Source organism: Jaminaea rosea (genome assembly GCF_003144245.1).
Source record: "Jaminaea rosea strain MCA 5214 unplaced genomic scaffold BDZ90scaffold_2, whole genome shotgun sequence".
NCBI classification, from domain to species: Eukaryota; Fungi; Basidiomycota; class Exobasidiomycetes; order Microstromatales; genus Jaminaea; species Jaminaea rosea.
The window spans coordinates 279283-300946 of NW_020289976.1; the positions used below are offsets into that span (position 1 = coordinate 279283).

The window sequence follows — 21664 nt, forward strand, 5'->3', positions numbered from 1 at the left end:
CGAGTTGAAATGAGGACGAGCGGAGCTGCGCTCAGGCCAACGTCGGGCGACTTCGCTCAATGAAAGCGGACAGAGACGAGCCTCGACTTGGCTTCAGTCGACTCGAGTCCAGCGCGCGTGGGCCGACGACGGAGACGCTGACGAGTGCGAGCGGGCGCATTGATTCGCATCTTCGCAACTACGACACCATCAACTCCACCCATAGGCAGCACCCACTTCTTTCCAATCACTGCATCCTCATCACACGCACGCACGCACGCACGCACGCCTCGCTCGGCCATGAGCTTCTTTGGCTTCGACACGAGCCTGCCCCGCGACAAAAAGGGAGGCGGGCTCGACGATCCCTTTGCCTCGCTCGGGTCAGGCGCAGCTGGTGGAGCATTGGATGATGAGCAGCTAGACGCCAAGATTCGCGGCTTGACTGCGGGGGCTCAGGAGGATGTACAGGTGGGTAGGCGCGCTATTGACAGTATGAAACGCGCTCATCGAGCTCGAACTCATCTCCGTCATTGGCCCACTCGCAGATTTACGAATGGGGAGGAGAAGGTTACGACGGCCTTGGCGACATGCTCGACGAGGCTGGAGATGACCTTAATGCTGACACGTTTGGCGCTGAGCCCAGTGATATCGGTGAGCAGCCCCCTCCCACCGACCTCGAGCTTCTTCCGCAGCTTCTAACGTCTCGCTGCCTCCCGCTCCGCCAGGCAAGGATTTCGACTTCGGTCACGGCCCTTCAGCCCCCGCAGCGCCAGCCAAGCCAGCATCAAAGGCAAACGACTCGATGTTCGCCAGTAACTTCGACGATTTCTGGGCATTGCCTAGCATGACGAAAAAGGCTGCCCCACCTGCGCCTGTCCAGCAGCAGCAGCAGCAGCAGCTACCGCCTCCCCCAGCCCGTGCTGCCAAGACGATGGAGGAGATCGAGGCAGAGCTGCGCGCTTCAAGGATCTCGCAACAGCCTCAACCGCCAGCCGCCTCGAGCTCTCCTGCCCCGGGAGGACGTCGACCGATGACTATGGAGGAGATCGAGGCTGAGATGAGGGGCGGTCGACCAGCTCCCCAGCAGCAGCAGCAGCCGACTCAACAGCAGCCGATGCCGATGCCCAGTGGCGCACAGCCTCCCTCAGGACCATTCGCCGGCCTCATGCAGCCTCCTCCCTCCGGCGCTTCTCAACAAACCACCGCAGCCCCTCCTCTCGGGCCTCGCAACGATGTCGACTTCCCCGCACTGGGAGCTCGCCCACCCCCACCTACCGGTCCTCTCGCTGGCGGTCCTCCGCCTCCGACAGGTCCAGCTCGCGGTGCTGGCCCTCTACCACCGGCAGCGATGGCGATGCAGCAATCCCACGCCTCGATGCAAGCCCAACAAGCAGAGCACTTCGCCCGCATGCAAGCAATGCTCCGCGCCCTGCCCGAGCCAGTCCAGCAAGGGATCACTTCGCTCCCTCCTCAGCTCCACTTCGATGTTCTTCAGGGTGTCGGGCGTGAGTTCGCCGTGCTGCTTCAACCTGCAGCAACGGACGAGGACCGTGAGGTGCAGGCCCGAGCAACTGCGGCAGCCGTCAACAAGCTGCGGGGCATCCATCGCTTCGAGGAGAAGCGCAACCAGCGCGCAGCAAAGATCGCCGCCATGTCGCGATACAACAACCTGATGAGTGTATCGGACAAGGAGTTTATCACACGCATTCAAATTTCCCAGATCCTGCCCAACGACCCCTACGCCGAGGACTTCTATGCCCACATCTACTTTGCACTTCGTGGTCGCCCCGGGCCCAACCCAGGCCTCATGGGTGCAGCGCCTCAACAGCCTGCGGCGCAACAAAAGCAGCCACCCAAGGGACCGAAGAGGATGAACGCCCAGCAAAAGGCTATGCTGCGTATGCAGCAGCAGGTTGAGCGGCTGGTAGCGGACAGGAAGAGCCGCATTGAAAAGGCAGCGCAAGGGACTGCGAACCCGAATTTGGAGGGAGCCCTGGGCAAAGTCGGGCTCAATGTGGCTGGCAACCCGAGGCAAGCACTGCAGATCGGCAAGAAGGGTGGGGACAGCGATGCTGCTGCTGCCAGCGGTGGAGCGACGACTGCGGCAGACGTCGTGCGTCAAGCGCTGGAGGGAGCCAGCCTGGACAAGAACTCAGGCTCCGCCGCTGCCACCTCCGCAGACGGGAAGCGCCCGCCCCTCACACGTCATCAAGCTCTTCGCATTCTCGAGGAGCTCTACGACACGACCCTCGCCCTCGAGCAGCTGCGTCGCTCAGTCGACGGGGATGCTGAGGCTCGCGCAGAGCAGGAGTCGCTCACGTCTCACCTCTGGAAGGAGCTCCGCGTCTTGGAGCCTCTGGAGATTTCGGACCCGCACCCATTCGTCTCGCTGCTCAACACTACCAAGGGAAAGAGACTCCTCCCCCGCGCTCTTCGTCACTTGAGCTCAGAGCAGACCCTGACCGCGCTCACGATGATCGTGGCCTCGTTCGACTCGCTCGACGTGGTCCGCCATGCAGCCATTTTGGACGACGAGCGCGCGGAGGGCAGTGAAGCACGCAGGGAGATGGAAACGCAGACGGACGTATTCAGCAACACGATTGTGCCTGCCATGCTGGGGTTGATGGCAACCAGCCCATTCAAGATCGTGATTGGCATGCTGGCGCTATTCGTCGAGAGGAACGATGTCGTACTTGTTGCACGATCTCGCGCGGGCATTGCGTTCCTCACTATCCTACTCTCAAGGGCAGAGGCGCTCAAGCAAGGCAGCGGTAACAACGCCCCCGCCCCCGAAGGAGGTGCAGAGTCGTCCTCACCACCTCCCCCATCGCCGGAAGAACAAGCTCAATGGACCCAAATCTTCCGTCTCCTCTTCGAGCGCCTCGTCACCCGCTCTGGCTCTCTCGCATCGCTCCTACCCTCCACTCGAGCAAAGGCAGCCCAGCCGTTCGGCTTCTCCTCTCACCTGTACTACGGCGGCTCCTCATCCGTCGCCGATCTCGAGCGTCAACGTCGCCTCGACGAGTCCGACGAACCTGCCTGGAATCTTTTTGCTGCCCTCGCCGTCTCAGCGAGCATGGAGGAGCAGTCAGTCCTTGTCCAGGAGCTTAGGGAGAAGATTCTGGAGAATGTCCTCGAGGCGAGAAGCAAGGGCGGATCGGTAGAGTTGGAGCAGGCGGGGCGTCGCAAGTTGAGGTTGGTCAACATTTTCTTGAATGCCTTGAACTTGGATGCGAGCCAGATCACAGTGTAAAGAGAGGAGAGAGAGAGAGGATCAAGATTGCAATGCATATGTTCCATTTACAAGCTGCTGTAGAGAGAGCGAGCTTCCGTGTACCGCAATCGGTCTTCTGCTCTCGCCGCCTCCACCCGGGGCGCAAGATGTCCGTGCGCCGTTTTGCAGATGGGAAGCACAGCCACGCAGCGGAGCAAATGAGGAGCACAGGAACAAAGCAACACGGCTCGATCGAGGCCGGTGATTTGATTTTCTGTCAATCTGCCGTCCGTACCATTCGATCCTTTCCAGCCTATCGACATCTCGTCCATCTGACAGCATCTCGTAGCTGACCTCGAGACGGAAAAGAGCGAGCGAGTCAGTCACAGCGGCAATGGATTCTACGGCGGCCCGGCCAGGTGGCGACGCTCACGCCCCTTCCGCAACGACCTCTGGCCCTGCCCTACACTCTTCTAGCGACGCATACAGCCCTGGAGGCCCTGCGGATCGACAGCTAGCTGAGCAGACACAGGTAGCGGCATCAGAGCAGCAGGCGGGGCCGCAGATGCAGGTGCAGACGCAGCCGCAGTACTATCCCTCCTACGAAGCCGCCCCACCTCCACGGACGTCCTTCCAATCCACTACGACGACTGCACCCTCTGTTCAGCCTCCGATGTCTACCTACAGTAGGCATGACGAGTCTCCTCCACCTCCTGAACTAGGCGCAGAGGAGGCGCATGACGATTCGCAGACACAAAGGCGGCAGGCCTCCAACACCTTGCACATCGAAGCAGAACAGGAGGACCATGAGGCCGGATGGGGACTGCCGCAGCCTGTTCAGCAACCCGTGGTGCGCACTTTGTGCCTTGTGAGTTCGAGGCACCGATAGACTCGTAGGCCAAAGGCGCGCTGAGATGCTGACCGTCTTGTACTGCGTTGGCTTCGCCCACAGCCGTGCGCCTGGTGCCTCGGAATCTGCAACAAGGGAAGCACTTACGGATGTTTGTTCTGATTAGGGGGACGGACGAAAGACTAGAAGACAGAATGGACAGATGCAAGTCTAATGGGCTTCAGAAGGGCGCATAATCGCGCGGCCAATCCAGCACACCCCACCTCTCGCGGTAAGCAGCCCAAGCTCTCCAGCCCACGCGGTCAAGCAATTCCCTCTCCTGCTCTTGGAGTCGCTTCAGCTCTTCACCCTTGCCCTGCTCTCCGGCCCCGAGCTCCTTGATCGCCTTCCTCACACCCTGCAACGCCAGGCCCAACCTCTTACGCTCAATGTGGTACGCAACACGTACAGTAGCCCAGGCCGGATTCTCCGAAGCGGAGCCTTCCCCAAGGAGCTTGCGAGCAGCCTCGTACGCCTCTTGGAACTCGCCGCCCGACGAGCCGTGACGATGCAGGATGGCCTTGACCTTTGCGAGCCTAGCGGCCAAAAGAGCCTTCTTCCGCTCTTCCTGCTTCTTGTTCTCGCGCTTCACTTCGTCGCTCTGCTCTGCGACGGGCGCTCGCTTCTCTGCCATCCACAGCAGGACGTCCTTCTCGTCTACCTGAGCTTCAACGGCTTCCGCTGCTTTGATCATGGCGTCGAGGTCCTCCGGCTTGGATTGCGCGTTGATGTTCTCGGGAGAGTCGAGACGGGCAAGCAGTACGGGAAGGGAGTTTGGGTGGTCTTTGATGAGCGAGTCGAGGAAGCGACGCTTCTGCTCTTGGCTCTTGAGCTTCTTTGCCATGGGTGCAAGAAGGCGTGGGAGCTCTTCCGCTTCATCCTCGGGGCTGGGTTTGGGATCCTTCGACGCCTCCTCCTCCTTCTTAGGCGCTGGCGCCACAATGTATCTCAGTTCGTACTTGCCCTCAGGCGCGAAGCCAAACTCGCCCACCAACACGTCCCCAGGCTGGGCCTCCTTGGGCAGAGAATCGCCGTGCAGGTTGAGATCGAGGTTGAGCACCTTGCGCTCGCCGGGGAAGAGCTTGAGATTGCCCTTGAATGTAGCTGGACTTGCCTTGCCGAATGCATCGACATGGTCCTCGTAGAGGGAGAGGGAGACGTCTTTGCCCTTTGTGAGCTTCTGGTCCATGCGCATGGTCGCCGTCTTGAGCTTGTCAACTACAGAGGGGTCCTCGTTGATCCATTGACAGCGCACTGTGTATTCGCCCTTCTTGAGCTCCCTGTGCATGGGTGGAGAGGAAGCAAGACAATGTGAGTCAGCCGCGAATGCCATACATTTCTGTGCCCTGCGCTACTCACTTGTCCTTCGCATACACATCTCCGAAGGCAACGAGTTTCTTCGATTGCGCCTCGTACAGCGAGCTCAGCATCGGCACGGCTGAGTCGTACAGATTGGAGAGCGGGCTCGATGTTGGCCAGGAAAGCTTGACGGTCCCCGCCTCAGAGAGCGAGAAGTTGTACGTGTTGACGACCTCGTGCAGCTGGCGTCCCGACGGGTGAGCATTGCGCTCCGAAAGCAGCGGGCGTACGACGCTCGATGCCGGGCGGACGAAGGTGCGCCTCTTGCTGAATGAGATGGACGGCTTGAATGATTCGAGCCGGATCTGAGACATCGTCTCAATCTTGGCCAATCCATCTCCACCAATCAACGTCAACTCATCCCGTCCCGCAACGCTGTGCCCAATGGTAATGCCATGGAACTCCAACTCGCATTCCAAATCGAAAGCGGCACTCTGGTTCCACATCTCCGCCAAGCAGACCTCCAAGGTCTGCCCTCCCTTGACCGAGAAGCGCTTGGTGACAGGCTCCCCTTCAGTAAGCTGCAGCACGTACGCCTCCTCGACGTGCGACAGACGACGCTGTGGCTCTACGGCGACCAAGTGCGCCCAGAACTTCGCAGCCGTACCTGAGGATGCGTGGTTGGAGGAGCGGAAGCGTGCTTCAACCCACGTGGCCCCTTCGGGGACGTGGAGGAAATTGCGAGTAATTGAACCAGACTTGAGCGTCTTATTGTATCGAACTGTAGGAGTCGGAGAGACCTCGGGCTTTGTGACCGTGATGGGAACCTCGAAGAGGAGCATGCCAGGCTGCTCAGCGTCGTAGCCTCGGACGGTGGCGGAGTGCAGGCCAGGGTGCAGCTGCGTGGGATCGACGCGGATTTCGAAGCTACGTCCATTACCACCGAGATGCAAGAAGTCGGGCGCAGTGATCCACGAAGCCGAAGGTGAGAGGCTAGCCTTGAGCTGCAGAGCATAAGCCTTCTCCGGCTCCGTGCCCTTGAGGGTCGGGCGAACATTGACGTTGAACTGGTTGACGCGACGGGTCTCGAGCTTCTCCCGCAGGTAGACGCCACGCTTGTCGCTGTTGCCACCTTGAGGGCGGTTGAAAGGCGTCACCTTGACTTGGTACTCAAAATCGGCATCGGGTCGGTCCTTGTTGGCGACAATGTACTCCCACGCCTTGTCGACTTGGATGAAGCCGATGCCCAGCTCATCGTCCACGTCCTTGTTCGTGGCGAGAATGGCCTTGTGAACGCGAGCGGAGGTAATCGGGATGCCCTCTTGCTTCATACCTGAAAGAAGCAGAGCGATGCATCCGCAGGCATTGGGTGACGCCATCGACGTTCCATTCATGAGCTGCGTTGCGCTCAGACAGTACTTGGGAATCGAGGTGATAGCAGCGCCCGGAGCCCACGCTGTAACACCAGAAGCGCCATCTGCAGCCGGCCCACGCGACGACCAAGTCGTAGGGTGGTCCTTCACATCTTTCTCAATCAAGGCATACTCGGCACTCTGCATCGAGCCAGCAGTGACGTACGCGCCAATGGTGAAGACGCCGTCTGTCGTACCCGCCGGCTGGCCCAGCGTGGTCAAAGCAGGGGCAGAGTTGCCTGCACTCGAGACGAAGAGGATATCCTTTTGACGAATGACGAAGTCTCGCATCGCCTCGGCAAATGCTCCCTTGCCCTCTGTCCCAAAAGCGCCATCTTCGCCAAAGCTCATGTTGAGAATGTCGCAGCGAGTGGCAATGGCTGCCTGTGCAGCCCGCAAAAGAGCGACGCCCGTCTCCATCCCCTCGACGCGAGTATCCCCGATCTTGAGCGAAACAATCTCGACGCCAGGAGCCACGCCATTCTCGTCGGGAGAGTCTGGAACGTGGGCGCCTACAATTCCAGCGACGTGGGTGCCGTGCGCGCCAGAAAGGGTAACGAGAGAAACGGCCGAGGGCTTGCCATCGTTGTTGGCTGAGTCAAAGATGTGGTTGACCGAGTAAGTCAAGAGATCTGCAGCGCCAAAGACGTCGTGCTCTTGCTCGAGGTGAAAGTCGGCGAGCCTCTTTGCCTTGCGCAGGTCCAGGACTTGGCCTTCGAGCTTTTGCAGGCCTTCGTCTGGCCAGCCGAAAGTGGACTCCCGGATGTCTCCCTCTGCGCCACCGACGACGGTACGCCATGTCTTGCCGTCGTGGAACGTTATAGTCTCGAGGAGCGGACCTGGATCGCTGTAGCTGGAAGAGAGGTCGGTCAACACGGCAAGCTTGGCCTTGAGCTCGGCCTTTTGCGCGTCGGCGCTGGCCTCCTTGCTGTCTGCCTTCTCGGCGCCTTTGGCGGCGGCTGCAGCTGCTGGCTTCGAGTCGAGATCGGCAAGCTCTCGTTGCACCTGGTCGACGATCTTTGCCGTCTCGACGGTCCAATTCCTCTTGCGCTGGACCTTGCGACGAGCGACGAGATCCTTTGGCCAGACTTCGTACGCCCGTTTGAAGCCCAAGAGAAAGGTAGGCTTGTCTGAGCTCCCCTTTGACGCCCAGGAAGGGTCGGCGAGAAGCTTCCTGCCTGTGGTCGGGGACTTGAGCTCGATCGCGTCGGAGCTGACAGAAGTAGCTTCGACCGGGGCCAAGGGGACATCGCCTGTTCCAGTGCAGTCGATGATGTCGACGACTTTGCCCTGCGAGAGCACGCGAGGAGTGTCAGCTCTGTCGCATCGTGGGCATTTCACTGCGCCGACTCACTTTGCCATCTAGACCACGGGCTGCTGGATCGACGCCAGTGTCGAGAATCCCAACTCGAATGTTCCTGCCGTCGAACTTGGGATGCTTCTCGATGAACTTGGCCGCATTTGTGGCGTCCTTGGGCAGCAGACCCGCAGTGGGAAACGGTGGGAGAACCATGGCGCTTGCTGGTGTTTGAGAAGAATGAGCGTATCTAGGACGTTGATAAGATGCTGTCTGGGTCTTTGAGCCGGTCACTCGAGGGGTTGCTGAGTGTATGCGACGAGGGAGGGGAGTAGTCGCGGGTCTCAACGACGTCGATGCGATCGATGCGATGCGTGGAATGCCTCTACGAAGGGTTGGAGTCGGCCAGCCGATTAGCATACCCCGTCCTGTTCGCGGATCGTTAGGGGTCGGAAGAAAGAAGGAAAAGGTGGGCAACAGCGTCTGATGGTAAGGCGGCCAATCGGGTCACTCAGCCAGAGCCAGTCGGCGGAGCGGAGTGGATTGGGGATGGCTCGAGCGAGCAGCAGCGACCCACGTGTTTTGGCCCGCATTCTGCTGACTACTCTGGAGAGTGCATCCAGGGCGGCGGCAATGCAGCTTGCCATCCATCCACTCCACCCATCACTACCTCCTGCCCCATCATCAACCATGGCCGCCACCACGCCCAAGCATAACTTCGCCAACATCGGGGGCCTAGATCTTTGGAAGTCGCTCCTCGTTCCGAATGCAGCATCCACCCATCTGACGCTCTGGGCAGCGTTGTTCGGTGGCCACCTGTGGCACGGCTTCATTGGTGGGCCAGTCACATTCAAGGCGCTCCCTCGCCAGACTTTCGGCCTCATCCAGTCAAAGATTTTCCCTATCTACTTCGCAGCCGGCACAATCATCCCTGCAGCCCTCGCTGGCAACATCGCATATGCTAATGGCGGCTTCAATGATCTTCCCACTCTCCCCCTCTCCATCCTCGCCGTCCCATTCGTCGCCAACCTCATCAATTGGGTCTACCTCGGGCCCAAGGCGACAAAGCTCATGTTTGAGAGGCATGCGCAAGAGAAGAAGGAGGGAGTGGATGCTCACAAGGACAAGGATCGCATCTCGCCCAAGATCAAGGCCATGAACAAGCAGTTCGCCAAGCTCCACGGCTTTTCCAGTCTACTCAACCTGGCCTCCTTTGGTGCTCTGCTTATCCACGGTTCGGTGAGTGGCAGTCCTCTGGGTCGTTGGATCGTGTGCTGCCTCGCTGCGCTGCTGCTGCTGCTGCTACCGCCGCCACCGTCGAAGGACCTTGAAGTTGAGGTTGATCGGTGAGAGGACCCCCGCACGACGCCGCCATCGATGATGACGAAACATGGCACATACCTTCATTGGGCGACGGTACCCTGGGAGCGAGACGATTGTGCGCTTGCCCTCGTCGCTGCTTCCTCTTCTGTGCGGGTGACGTGAACTCGCCTCAGCCAGGCGTAGCGTCCGTCTACTTGTCGCGCGGCAAGAGAGCAGGTGAATCGAGAGGTCTGGCGAGGTCTCGAAGGAGGGATGAAAGGGCCAGGTTGTTGGGTTGAGGTCCCACAAGCTCCTGGCTGGCCTCTGGTGACCGTAAGCATCACCGGAGTGTCCAGTCGGGTCAGCGAGCGGGCCGAGTCAGGCTACAACCCTGTGTGTTGAAGGTGTGAGGCCTGATTCCGCGAGATCAGCCTTGACGACCGGCAAAAGGTGACGATTACGACCCCGCGACTGCGCGACCCGTTCCATGGCGGCGAGTGTTGACGACGGTGGTGAAGATGATGGCGAAGGCGAGACGAGACGAGGACCGACGGCGATCTCTCTCTAACGCGTGCACCTGTGTGCGTGTGATTTCTCTTTGGACTGTACCGCTTCGAGGGTCATACGGTCTCGCCCTATCCCTCGAGCGGGCGTGGCAGCATCTCTTAGCGACGACGACGACGGCTACGGCGGCTCCTTGAGTCGAAGGCAACCTCACCGCTGAGCTCGTGATCAAGCTGGCTTAGCATATTTGCAAGTACCGACGACGCGCGCGATTATCATCAACGCCCTAATCCAAAGCAAAGGGGGCAGGACTCTGCGAGCAGCTTCTATCCCTATAGCGACTAGCTCTTTCTCTCTCTACAAGCGGCAACGGATGCGGCGGAGGTAGATACTAGAAGGAGGGTATATGGTACGGTGGGCAGACAGGACTCTTGGCTTGGCTCCTCGATTCTTCTTCTCCTCTTGTACCTCGGACCCTTCTCTCAGGACGGATTTGCGACCGACGGCTGGAGCTCACGGACTCACCGACTTCCCAGCTACCTTGCTGACGGCTTACGCTCCTACTCACGGCCACCACGACTGCTCTACTCGCTGAGGCCTCTGGCATCGGATTCGACGGCGCCTCCCTTGAAGCTACCCCTTAAGCGGGTAACATGAAGCTTCAAAGTACCCTACCACCTTGTGCGACATACTTGGGGGGGCGTCGCTCGACCGAGCAGAGTGTGTGCAACTACCGAGCGAGCGAGCGAACACCACAACGAGCTATCCCCTCTTCTGGACAAACAGCAGCGCGACCGCGTCTTCTACCCGCCATTCTCACTCACGAACAGATACTACCGGAACGAGACCATAAGAGCAGAAAAAGATGCGAAGCTAGCGGCACGACCGACTACAAGAAACGAAACTTAAGCATTGGCGGTGGCGGGGAGTAGGGAAAGCCCGGCCCCGCCAGGCCCAACGACCTGCGGCGACGATGCATAAGGTCCCGGTCGGGCAGTGGAAGCCCCGACGCCTCTTAATTCTCTCCATCAACCTCGCTCCTTCCCTCGACTCTTCTACTACTAACTCAAGCCCCACGCAGACGAGATGCCAAGATCGTCGCGGCACAATGAGGCGCGGTTCGCACCCTGCGCAGGCGGTGGAAGCAGAAAGGCGATGACGTGGTGGACGCACTTGCTCTCTCGTGCTCGGGTTGCTGAACCACTCGCCCTTGAAAGGAAGCAACTGATCCAGGGAGCCGCTTGTTACCCGCGAGCGGAGCCCCATGGGCCGACAAAGCATATGGCAGGAAAAAGTCTGATGATGAGCGGCGGCGGCCTTTGCCCCTTGACCTTGAACTTCTTGTGCCTCGTCGGCTGGTGGCGAAGCAGCGGCAGCAGCGGTAGCGGCAAAGAGCAGCACACTGACCCCGATGATCTCGTAGCAGTCGGCAAGACGACTTAGAAAGGCTGACCATCTCATTCGCTTCCCTCTAGTGGATCGCGCACTACGGCTTCGCATAGATGCGAGTGCACGACTTGTCCGTCAACCCATGTCAATCCTTGTAGCTATACACTCTCATGTCTCGGTACACCACCATCATGCCATCGCAATTCTCATCACCGTCGCCACCTGCTTAACTTCCCTTCATCTCACCTCTGCTTTCGTCTTTTTGTCGGGCGTCTCAAAGGCTGGTGTTGGTCTCGGCTGGCCTGCGAAGGAGGGTCCGGACGGGAGCGGATGAGAGCGGATTTGGCGGACGAGAGGCCCATGGCAGGGTCCAGCGCTCGCGGCCGTCTGAGGAAATGGAGAAGCAGAAGCGGCTCGTGGGCGACGCTCAGAGCATGATAGGGGCCTGAGCAACATCATGGCAAATTCCATACGAGGTCGAGCGTCGCAGGGTCAACAGGGTAGAAGGGCGGCAGCGAAGACGGTGTCCTCTGGCCGTCCTGGCTGTTCAGCGGCCGGATGGTCCGCCGGCAGAAGGGCTCCAGAGAGGCTCCTGACCCGGCTTGTCCGTTCATCATTGTGGTCAGTCATGTTCAATCTTGATCGTGGTCATAATCGGAAGCGCTCGTTCATTACCAAGCTATGGTTACCACGACATCGCCGTGACCGCCCCTCTCATGCTCTTATCGCTGAAGCGTTGAAGCTCGTTGGCGCGCGCGAGTTGATCGTGACCGGCTTTGCTGGCCGCCCTGTGTGCTCTTCTCTGTTTCAACGAGCCGGCCGGTTCTGAGGCTGCTGCCTGAGCGTGCGCCGGCGGGGCGGCCTAGCCCTTGCCCTTTCTCTCAGTCTGAGTCTCGCGGCGCTGGTGCCGGTGTGCGTTGTATTTCTCAGCCAGGCGCTCGCAGGCCTCTCGTCCGCTTTGCTCCGCGGTGCACTGTGCTTCTGCGTTGTCAATCGACCAAGAAGACGACGACCACAGCGACGACCCCGCTTTCTCTTCTTCACCAACCCATCTCAACCAGGCGCCTTCTCTCATTGCCAACGCAACTCGACCCTCCTCTACCTCACGCCATCAAGCGTCAAGAGCGCACATCAAGAGGAGAGAAGAGCAGAGAGCATACATTCGCCGTAATCGCAACCTTTCCCTTTACCTCGCCACCCACACATCTCACCCATCATGATGGCCCTCCGCGCTCTTCGATCGAGCGCCTCTAGGGTCGCCCCTCGCTCCTCCTCTTCGTCATTGGCTGCTGCTTCGCGCGGTTACGCCACTGTCGCTGAGGAGGCTGCAGAGATTCCCTCGTCTCTCTACGACCAAAAGGTCGACATGTCCCAGGTCGAGAAGGGCAAGGGCTACTACATCAAGTACAACAAGCTCGCAGAGAACATTGACATCGTCCGCAAGAGGTGCGTGGTCAGCATGGCGATGCAGCTTTGAATCCGCAGATGCTAACACTCTTGTCGCCACTCACTCGTTCGTGCAGGCTCAACCGCCCCTTGACCTTGTCAGAAAAGATCGTCTACGGCCACTTGGACGACCCCCATGGACAGGACATCAACCGTGGTGTTTCGTACCTCAAGCTCCGTCCTGACGTGAGTGCAGCAATGCAGAGGATAAATCCTGATATGATGGCAGTCAGTACTGACCACCTGCTCCTGTGATGTTCAGCGTGTCGCCTGCCAAGATGCTACCGCCCAGATGGCTCTTCTCCAATTCATGTCGGCAGGTCTCCCCGAGGTCGCTGTCCCCACCACTGTCCACTGTGACCACTTGATCGAGGCTCAGGTCGGCGGTGTCAAGGACCTTGCCCGCGCCAAGGAGATTAACAAGGAGGTCTACGACTTCCTTGCCACCTGCACTGCCAAGTACGGTATTGGCTTCTGGAAGCCCGGATCCGGTATCATCCACCAGATTCTCCTCGAGAACTACGCCTTCCCCGGTGGTATGATGATTGGTACCGACTCGCACACCCCCAACGCTGGTGGTCTCGGCATGATTGCCTGTGGTGTCGGTGGTGCTGACGCCGTCGACGTCATGGCTGACATTCCTTGGGAGCTCAAGTGCCCCAAGGTTGTCGGTGTCGAGCTCAAGGGCAAGCTGTCGGGCTGGACCGCGCCCAAGGACATTATCCTCAAGGTCGCCGGTGAGCTGACCGTCAAGGGTGGAACTGGCGCTATCATCGAGTACAAGGGCCCTGGTGTCGAGTCACTCTCTGCCACTGGTATGGGTACCATCTGCAACATGGGTGCCGAGATTGGTGCTACCACCTCCGTCTTCCCCTACAACGACCGCATGGGTGCCTACCTCGAGGCCACGAAGCGTGGTGACATCGCCAAGCTTGCCAAGGGATTCCAGAAGAACCTCCTGCCCGACCAGGGCGCCGAGTACGACAGGCACATTGAGATTGACCTCAACAACCTCGAGCCCTACATCAACGGCCCCTTCACCCCTGACCTTGCCACCCCCCTCTCCAAGTTCGCCGAGGAGGTCAAGAAGAACAACTGGCCCGATGAGCTCAAGGTCTCCCTCATTGGCTCATGCACCAACTCATCGTACGAGGACATGTCTCGATCTGCCTCGATCGCCGAGGAGGCCCTCAAGCACGGTCTCAAGGTCAAGGCCAAGTTCACCATCACCCCCGGATCTGAGCAGATTCGCGCCACCATTGAGCGTGACGGCCAGATGCAGACCCTCTCCGAGGCTGGCGGTGTTGTGCTCGCCAACGCCTGCGGACCCTGCATCGGCCAGTGGGACCGTACCGACGTCAAGAAGGGCGAGAAGAACTCGATCATTACCTCGTACAACCGTAACTTCACGGGCCGTAACGATGCCAACCCTGCCACTCACGCCTTCGTCGCCTCGCCCGACCTCGTCACCGCCATGGCCTTCGCTGGCAGCCTGACCTTCAACCCCGTCACGGACTCGCTCAAGGGCGCCGACGGCAAGGAGTTCAAGTTCTCTGACCCCTCGGGCATTGAGCTCCCCTCGCGCGGCTACGACCCCGGAGAGTCGACCTTCGCTGCTCCCCCTGAGTCTCTCAAGGAGCGCGAGGACATCGCTGTGGCCATCTCGCCCGACTCTGACCGTCTGCAGTTCCTTGCGCCCTTCAAGGCCTGGAACAAGGAGGACCCCAAGGGCTGCCCCGTCCTCATCAAGGCTGTCGGCAAGTGCACCACTGACCACATCTCCGCTGGTGGCCCGTGGCTCAAGTACCGTGGTCACCTGCAGAACATCTCCAACAACTGCCTCATCGGCGCTGTCCCCGAGGGTGGCAAGCCCAACGAGCTCACCAACCTCATGACTGGCGAGACGGGCACCGTGCCCCAGGTTGCGGCTCACTACCGTGACAACGGCAAGCCGTGGGTTGTCATCGGTGACCACAACTATGGTGAGGGCTCCTCGCGTGAGCACGCCGCTCTTGAGCCCCGATACCTCGGTGGTACCGCCATCATCACCCGCTCCTTCGCTCGTATCCACGAGACCAACTGCAAGAAGCAGGGTCTCCTCCCGCTCACCTTCAAGGACGAGGCAGACTACGACAAGGTCAAGCCGGCGACCTACGTTGACCTCGAGGGCGTCAAGGAGCTTGCTCCTGGCTCCGAGGTCACGATGGTGTGCAAGGACGCCAAGTCCGGAGAGGAGTACGCGCGCATCCCCCTTGTCCACTCGTTCAACGCTGGTCAGATCGAGTGGCACCGCGCAGGCTCGGCGCTGAACTTGATGGCCGCCAAGGCGAAGGCGAGGGCCGCTGGCCAGGCATAAGTCAGGGCTTCCCTTGCGATCATTGTGTGGTTTGATAGTGTGTGTGGAGAAGCAGCATTCCCGTAGGCTACTAAAGCGCAACCTCATTCCTTCTCTTTCTTGCTCTTATAGCGACTTGTGGCTCAGAATCGAATGTTGTTTGACGAGGAGCAGCGACTGCCGGCCTGGCCTGAATTGCGTGATGATGGACTGAGAGAGCATTGATGACAAATTGAAGCGTGTAGCAGAATACAAACAGCGTCCCTCTAATGGCAGGCCATACCCTTACTGTCCACAACGTCTTCCCCGTCCTCATCACTGACATATTCGCCCCACACTCCGGGCGCATCCTGCTCATCCTCATCAACGCCCACCTTCTCGGCGCTAGGCCTCTGGAACAAGTAGTGTCCTATCCCTGCACCAATCAGTACCGCGCCGATAACGTACGAGTTGTACGTCATGGCGAGGAGCATCATCAGGAACGAGAGGCCGACGGAAGTCGCATAGCCGACGGAGCGAATCAACTGTTGGCGTCGTGTGAGAGGTTGAAGGAGGGCCGGGCTGAGCGGAAGATGGATCGATAAGCTCGGTCAGGGTGTACTAGAAGAGGCCGCGGGTCGACGACTTACATGCTGAACATAGCGCTCAAAGGCACGCTTGCCGTGGCCGTACCAGCCTGACCTCCACCTACGGCTACGTATCGTCTGGCAGTCGGGTGTCGTCGTCCTGCGAGGTAAGGTGGAGTCGTCGCTGTCGTCGCCGGGTCAGAGTCTTGTCCGCTTGCGTCTGAGAGGTGGGAAGGTGTAGCCGCTCGTCGCAACGAGGGGGATGACCCGCCAGCACCGCTAGCATTGCCATCATCCGCGTCCTGCAAGCTTGAGACGAGCAAGCCCTTCTGAGTGCTGTTGACGCTCGCTACTCTGCGATGCTGTTGAAGTCTGCCAGGCGTAGGTGGGGAGGACCTCCTGCCCGACGAGGTAGCTGCTCCTTCTGCTGTTCCCCTCCTTTTCCTCCTCCTTCTGGCTGCTCCTCCAGAAGCCATCAATCGTCTATCCAATCTCCTGAGTTGTAGTCTCAGCCACTCGTACCCCACGCCGAGGAGGACGACGATGAAGAGTGAAGAGTAGAGGGACGAGGAAGAAGAGGTAATGCGCCACCAGGGAAAGACGAGGCAAAGGTCCGTTGGGTCCGTATTCCAGACCATTGACATTTTGCACATTGAAGCACCGTCGCCGTGATCCATTCCGCCATGATTCATGCCTCCGTGATCCATGCCCCCGTGATCCATTCCACCATGGTCCATTCCACCATGATTCATCCCGCCGTGCCCGTCGTGCTGCATAGCAGCATGCATCCCGCTCCCACCTCCGTCATGATGATCATGGTGCCCATGCTCCACTTGCGGCGACCAGCCGGCTCCAGCACCTGCTCCAACGGGCATGGTGCGCTCCGTCGTCTGGATGGCGGGCATGCAGAGGGAATCGAGGACGTGTAGGGTTGAGAAGCAAAGGAAAGCTCAGCGAGCAATCAGCTGTCGGCCCGACCTCACATAGATGGCTCGAGCGCAACGACGTGGACCTCGCCACGTGGGACACGATGATAGCGATACGGCTGGGCGGCACGCCACAATCGATACGGAGTCGAGGCAGCGCAGAAAGGAGAGCGACCTTCACACCATCCTTGGGTGGGGAATAAATAGTTGCAGAAGCAGAGCTCAAGGTGGATCAAAGCGGCGCAAAGACAAGAGCAGTGATGAGAATACAAGGGAGACGGGAACAATCGTACGTGACTTTTGGCCGCGCCGCTTAGACGGCAGGGACGGCTCCCCACCCACCGGGGGGAGGAGCGAATCCAGCCTCAGGCGGGGTCAACAGAGTCGCGAAGTTGGCATCAGCCGTGTTCGACGACACCGTGTTGCCCCACCACGCTCCGGCGGCCCAGTTCTGCAGGGCGGGCGCCTGGGGGAAGATGAGCACGAAGAAGATGAGAATCGTGCTGATACCCGTACCGGCGTCCAGGGCAGCGGACAACACGTAGTTGTAGCGCGACCATTGGGCAAAGTTCTTTCCACGCCAGACGACGTGGCTGAGGAAACCGACAAAGGCCCAGCTGGAGTAGTTGATGCCCGTGGCGGGGGGAATGTATCCGGTACCGGAGAAGATGACGGGCCAGTTGACGTAGCGGATCCAACTCTTGGGGTATCGCTTGGCGAGGAAGTAGGTCGGGATGGGAACAATGGCGCCGACCAAGAAGAAGTAGAGGAAGGCATTGTACACCTGACCGCCGGAGAAGTTGCGCGCGGGGCCCAGCAGACCCCAGATGATCGAGGCAGTACCGAAGACAGTAGCGCCGGGGCAGATGAAGTTGTCGCTTGCGTCGGGCGTGCAGATGCCCTCGATGTTGCTAAGCGCCCAGTTCTGAACGCCAAGCAGGACGAAGACGGAGATGAAAGAGGCGACCATCTGGGCGGCGAACACCGAGCGAGGGCTGACCTTCATGTAGTGACCGAACTTCTGGTCGCTCATGAAAGATACGGCCTGGTACATGGAGATGTAGCCCCACGTCTTGAAAAGCATCATGGCGACAGGCTTGCCGGGGCGAGCGTAACCGATGATGAACTCGGTGATGACGTTAAGACCGACTTCGACGTTGGAGACGGCGTAAATGACGGCAATCGGGACCGTGTAGAGTGCGCCAATGGCAATGGCGAGGAAGAGGGCCCAGACGGGAAGCTGGGTCGGCCAGGCCTCGATGGCGGCGAGACCCATGGCGAGGGAGAGGAAGAAGGTGCCGACGTACCAGTAGATGGGCACCTCCTTGTAGACAGACATGAGGCGGGCGTGAATGTCGGGCTCGTCGTTGACAGAGCGCTTGAACTGTCGCCAGATGTCCTTGCCCGAATACAAGTAGGTGTGGACCAGAGTCGCCGTCATCGAGGCGAAGGAGAGACCGTACGACATCGAGAAGACGGGCGAGAGGTATTGCTTCGAGTAGGTGTTGTAAGCGGCCTCATCGAGGGTGCCGAGGGGCGTCGTGACCTTTGTGACGTCGTATCGCTCTCCGAAGCGGTCGAAGACGTGCGTGGTGCTCATGGGCAGGTACTTGGAGAAGCGCGTGTTGGTGTACATCATGGCCGGGCAGCAGATCCAGAAGAAGATGACGAGACCTGCCACGGTGTTGAGCTGAGCAAACATGGGCGTGACGAGGGGCGAAGCGCCAAAGTAGTTGATCTGCGACCAGTCGAATGTGAGGACAGACATGCCCAGACCCTGAGTGACGCCGAAGAGCTGGTTGACGACAACATTGTTGGGCACGATCCAGCAGATCCAGTTGAACGTGCTGAGCGCCGTGAAGATGTAGCCGGGGAAGAAGTACCAGCAGAATGCGGCGGCGAACGCAATGGTAAAGAACTTGCCACGGCCCATGACTCCGGGCTCGGTAGCCTTCTGCTTGTGGAGCGTAGAGAGCAGCGTGCAGTAAGGCAGGACGGTGGGCCAGATCATCGAGGCGGGCCAGATGAGGAAGCGCCTGGCGAACCCTGCAAAACTGAAGCCAATGAATTGAGTCGAGAGGGTGACGAGGAGCTGGTAGCCAAACGACCAAGTCTGGTTGTAGTAGATGCGCTGCACAAGGAAGATGTCCGTTGCGTAGGCTCGCTGCCAGACGACGGTGGCCATAATGGAGATCATCGTGTGCTCCTTGACGTTGAAGGGACCAGGGTTGAGGGTCATTGTGCCCCAGCGAGTCTTGACACCGGTGCGAGGGAGAATCTTCTCCAGAGCCTTGCCGAAGGGGAAGGACACGAGCTGAACGACGAGGCCATTGATCTGAACGGAGGGGTATCGGAAGTACAGGAGCTGGTTGAGACCAGATAGGACAATTACGAAGAAGAGTCCGAGGAACCACGCGCGGAACGTGTTGACGGGCATGTCGGGGTCGTCGATGTTGGCGACAGCGGCACGAACTTCTGGGTAGATGGAGTCATTGAGGAGCTCCTCCTCAATCTCCTTCTCTGCGGCCACGTCTCCGGTCTCGAGGGCACGCTCCATGCGGTCACGGAGTTCGGGATCGATGTTGGGGTCGGCAAGTAGATTGTGCCTGGCGATGCCCTCCTTGAGGTCGTGCTCGATCTCGGGCATCGTTGGAAGGTGGTCATCCAGGCCAATGCTGGCCTTCTCGGCCTCGGGCGTGTAGTCGCTGCCGCTTGGCTTCTCATTGATGGGAGCTGAGGGACAGTGAGGGTGAGAGTGTGAGGGTCAGCGCGAGAGGAGATTTGTACGCTGACGCCAACGCGTACTTACAAGACGACATGATGGCTAGATGAGTGGGAGAGGGGGTGACACTAGCAATCAAACGTGCCTCCCAGATGGATGGTGGTCGTAAGGAGGGAAGAACGGGACGAAGTGCTTGGTGGCGTTAAGTCCGCGTATATGTTCGCCCTTCTTATCAGGACAAGAAGCCCTGGTTGCTACGACGAGACGGCTCTCCAATCGTTATGTGGGTGTGCTTTGGTGCCGTCGGCCGGGTCACGCCCGTCGGCCGCCGTCTTCGCCGGAACTCAGAGAGATTGAGTGCCGGCTACTCGCTCGCTCACTCATTCAGGGCAAGGGGTTGTGCGACGAGGGAGATAGCGTTTATTGCGCTAGAATGCCACACTGAGACTGAAAGGCAGTGAGCGGGCCTCTGTCGCACACGACCAGTTTCCCGCCCTCACACCGCTCCCTTGGCCGCCACAACGCGCTACTTCGATATCATCTCGCGTTGGGTTCTGGATGCTCTCTCGCAGGGACGGCGACAGACCGCACGTCTCGTCTCCTTTCGCCCTCGCCTGACCACCGCCACGCCAGCACTATTCAGGGTCAGCCGACAGACGAGAAGGCTAGTCCAGTCCAACGCTTGGCTGCTGGCGCTTGTCCGACGCCTGCCTCTTTCACTCCCTCCGCCCGCCTCCGCCCCTTGCTGCTGCTTATTGGGTCGCGCTCGCCGTGTTACAATCGCCGTCTACGGCAGAAGGTCTGTCTTCGTCTCCGACCCGCCGGAGACAATCACCTTTGAGTCCCGACTCGGATGGGAATACCACCATCCTCACAGCGGGGGAAAGCATTGGAGTGACGAAACGCCTGGCAGCCCTGCTGATAAATGGCGCAAGGCCATACAACGCCTCTCGTGCTCAGAGATCAAGTTCTCACGGCAATAAGAGGCAAGAAGTACCCTGAGCCGGTCTACGCAATTCCGCTGACTGCTCGCACACAAGCTCGAGACGATGGCACCTTATCTCGCCTTTCCTCGTCTACGTCTACGTCCGCCATACAGCCGGTCTAGCCGTCGCCGAGGGCAAGCTAGTCTAAATCTCATCCGAGCGCCGAGGGCTGCGAGACCTTCTGCATTGAACCTGGACGCTGGCACATCAAGGCACCACAAGCCGTTACCCCGCAACAACGCCCTGCAGGGCCGTTCGCACCTCTCGAGCGAGGCTTTCGAGGCCGTCAAGGGCAAGCTGCTGCTAGTGTCCGCCTGCCAGGGAGTAGGTCATCCGGCAACGTCGCAACCTCCGAACGCCTCATTCAAAGCTCGATTGACGAGGTGAGGACCGATGTGCGTCGTTTGAATGAGGCTGCGATCCTCGCCACAATGAGAGTAGACCTTGCCAAATACTCGGGAGAGGCAAGCAGCCACACTAAAGCAACGGTAAGGACGGCGCACGTCGCATGACTGTGAGGGAAAGAGGGCGCGAGCGAGCCTATGGTCCAGTTGGACATTGTCTCAAGTTCCGGCCAGCAGGAATGTCCGAGCTCGACAATAAAGCCAGCAAGCCCTTGCCTGGACCGGGTAGCCTCCCAAAGTTGCAAGGAACGCGCAACGAGAGTTCAGAGCAGGCTCAGCCGCCCTGGTCTGACTTCCTCATTGGGAGGCACGCGCCACCGCCACTTCTTCTCGCCTTTCGCGTCCGACACGTCTGTCTTAGTGACCTGATCTCAGTTCTTCTCGCCGCGACTTCCCACGCTACTTCGCCACGAACGGCGAGACGGCCGAGCTTGTTCCGGCGGCGAAAGTCAAGCTCGTATCTCCCGCCGGCACAGCCGAGCGACCCGATATCGCAAGACAGTACGGCTCATTGTTCGCTCGAGTCGAAACATATTGAGAGGAGGTTGCGATACGGAGCGAGCTGAAATGAAGCAAGATTTGAGATGACTTGTTCTCCATCAGCAGATGACAGAGGAGAGCCTCTCAGCGATGAGCATACATTCAGAGGACTCTGCTGCTGAACCCCGGCTGTATGTGAAATTGGGGCGAACGCAAGGGACGAAGGCGTGAGAGAGCCAGTCATTCCAGTAGAGCGGTGTTGTGAGAAGGGCGCCTCATTTCACGGACACGGCTCATGTGATGGAATGCTCAGCGAGCTGATGATTCGATGGCTTTGCCTGGCATGACTGATATCAACTGCAGTCTCGAACGAACTTGTTGCGTCTTGCTGTAGACAGACAGGAGATCAGGAAGCCAATCGCTGAGGCGACAGCATCCTTCGTGAGAGGCAACGGCCATCGTGCTTTCAGAGCCTGTTCTCTCAACAGTCCTTCCATTGCTCGAGAAGGGAGGG

The 21664-nt window shown here is 59.4% G+C and overlaps 8 protein-coding genes across 8 annotated transcripts; 4 read left to right on the forward strand and 4 right to left on the reverse strand.

Moving 5' to 3' along the window:
• The first annotated feature begins 234 nt into the window (after positions 1 to 234).
• Positions 235 to 3252, forward strand: BDZ90DRAFT_277673 (hypothetical protein). Its single transcript, XM_025509028.1, has 3 exons — positions 235 to 447; positions 525 to 630; positions 705 to 3252. Exons 1-3 carry the CDS (start codon positions 280 to 282, stop codon positions 3230 to 3232), a joined length of 2802 nt encoding a protein of 933 aa, XP_025364005.1. The 5' UTR covers positions 235 to 279; the 3' UTR covers positions 3233 to 3252.
• A 335-nt stretch (positions 3253 to 3587) lies between these two features.
• Positions 3588 to 4205, forward strand: BDZ90DRAFT_258316 (hypothetical protein; the record flags this gene model as incomplete). The annotated part of the gene is made up of 2 exons (XM_025508054.1): positions 3588 to 4061; positions 4146 to 4205. 2 exons carry the CDS (start codon positions 3588 to 3590, stop codon positions 4203 to 4205), a joined length of 534 nt encoding a protein of 177 aa, XP_025364006.1.
• A 58-nt stretch (positions 4206 to 4263) lies between these two features.
• Positions 4264 to 8306, reverse strand: BDZ90DRAFT_258317 (subtilisin-like protein; the record flags this gene model as incomplete). Its single annotated transcript, XM_025508055.1, has 3 exons — positions 4264 to 5362; positions 5442 to 8083; positions 8148 to 8306. The coding sequence occupies 3 exons, from the start codon at positions 8304 to 8306 to the stop codon at positions 4264 to 4266; spliced, it is 3900 nt and encodes a 1299-aa protein (XP_025364007.1).
• A 549-nt stretch (positions 8307 to 8855) lies between these two features.
• On the forward strand, positions 8856 to 9341 carry BDZ90DRAFT_214793 (hypothetical protein; the record flags this gene model as incomplete). The annotated part of the gene is made up of 1 exon (XM_025504199.1): positions 8856 to 9341. A coding segment is annotated over one exon (486 nt), but the record flags the coding sequence as incomplete, so codon positions are not given.
• Positions 9342 to 10636: 1295 nt separating this feature from the next.
• On the reverse strand, positions 10637 to 11569 carry BDZ90DRAFT_107690 (hypothetical protein). The gene has a single exon (XM_025503204.1). It carries the CDS (start codon positions 11394 to 11396, stop codon positions 10770 to 10772), a length of 627 nt encoding a protein of 208 aa, XP_025364009.1. The 5' UTR covers positions 11397 to 11569; the 3' UTR covers positions 10637 to 10769.
• Positions 11570 to 12501: 932 nt separating this feature from the next.
• Positions 12502 to 15433, forward strand: BDZ90DRAFT_269256 (aconitate hydratase; the record flags this gene model as incomplete). The annotated part of the gene is made up of 3 exons (XM_025508736.1): positions 12502 to 12731; positions 12809 to 12917; positions 12994 to 15433. The coding sequence occupies 3 exons, from the start codon at positions 12502 to 12504 to the stop codon at positions 15085 to 15087; spliced, it is 2433 nt and encodes an 810-aa protein (XP_025364010.1). The 3' UTR covers positions 15088 to 15433.
• Positions 15333 to 16339, reverse strand: BDZ90DRAFT_216913 (Ctr-domain-containing protein; the record flags this gene model as incomplete). The annotated part of the gene is made up of 2 exons (XM_025504294.1): positions 15333 to 15590; positions 15950 to 16339. The coding sequence occupies 2 exons, from the start codon at positions 16337 to 16339 to the stop codon at positions 15333 to 15335; spliced, it is 648 nt and encodes a 215-aa protein (XP_025364011.1).
• A 457-nt stretch (positions 16340 to 16796) lies between these two features.
• BDZ90DRAFT_230271 (small oligopeptide transporter) lies at positions 16797 to 19636 on the reverse strand. Its single transcript, XM_025505414.1, has 2 exons — positions 19368 to 19636; positions 16797 to 19291 (listed from the first exon to the last, which is right to left on the reverse strand). Exons 1-2 carry the CDS (start codon positions 19375 to 19377, stop codon positions 16872 to 16874), a joined length of 2430 nt encoding a protein of 809 aa, XP_025364012.1. The 5' UTR covers positions 19378 to 19636; the 3' UTR covers positions 16797 to 16871.
• Between the last annotated feature and the right edge of the window lie 2028 nt (positions 19637 to 21664).

Bases quoted from the DNA above. Each gene is read 5' to 3' on its own strand.
- BDZ90DRAFT_277673 (XM_025509028.1), top strand. From the start codon at position 280: ATGAGCTTCTTTGGCTTCGACACGAGCCTGCCCCGCGACAAAAAGGGA. The intron at 448-524 runs GTGGGTAGGCGC...GCCCACTCGCAG, and splicing joins GGGCTCAGGAGGATGTACAG to ATTTACGAATGGGGAGGAGA. The intron at 631-704 runs GTGAGCAGCCCC...CCGCTCCGCCAG, and splicing joins CGCTGAGCCCAGTGATATCG to GCAAGGATTTCGACTTCGGT.
- BDZ90DRAFT_107690 (XM_025503204.1), bottom strand. From the start codon at position 11,396: ATGCGAAGCCGTAGTGCGCGATCCACTAGAGGGAAGCGAATGAGATGG.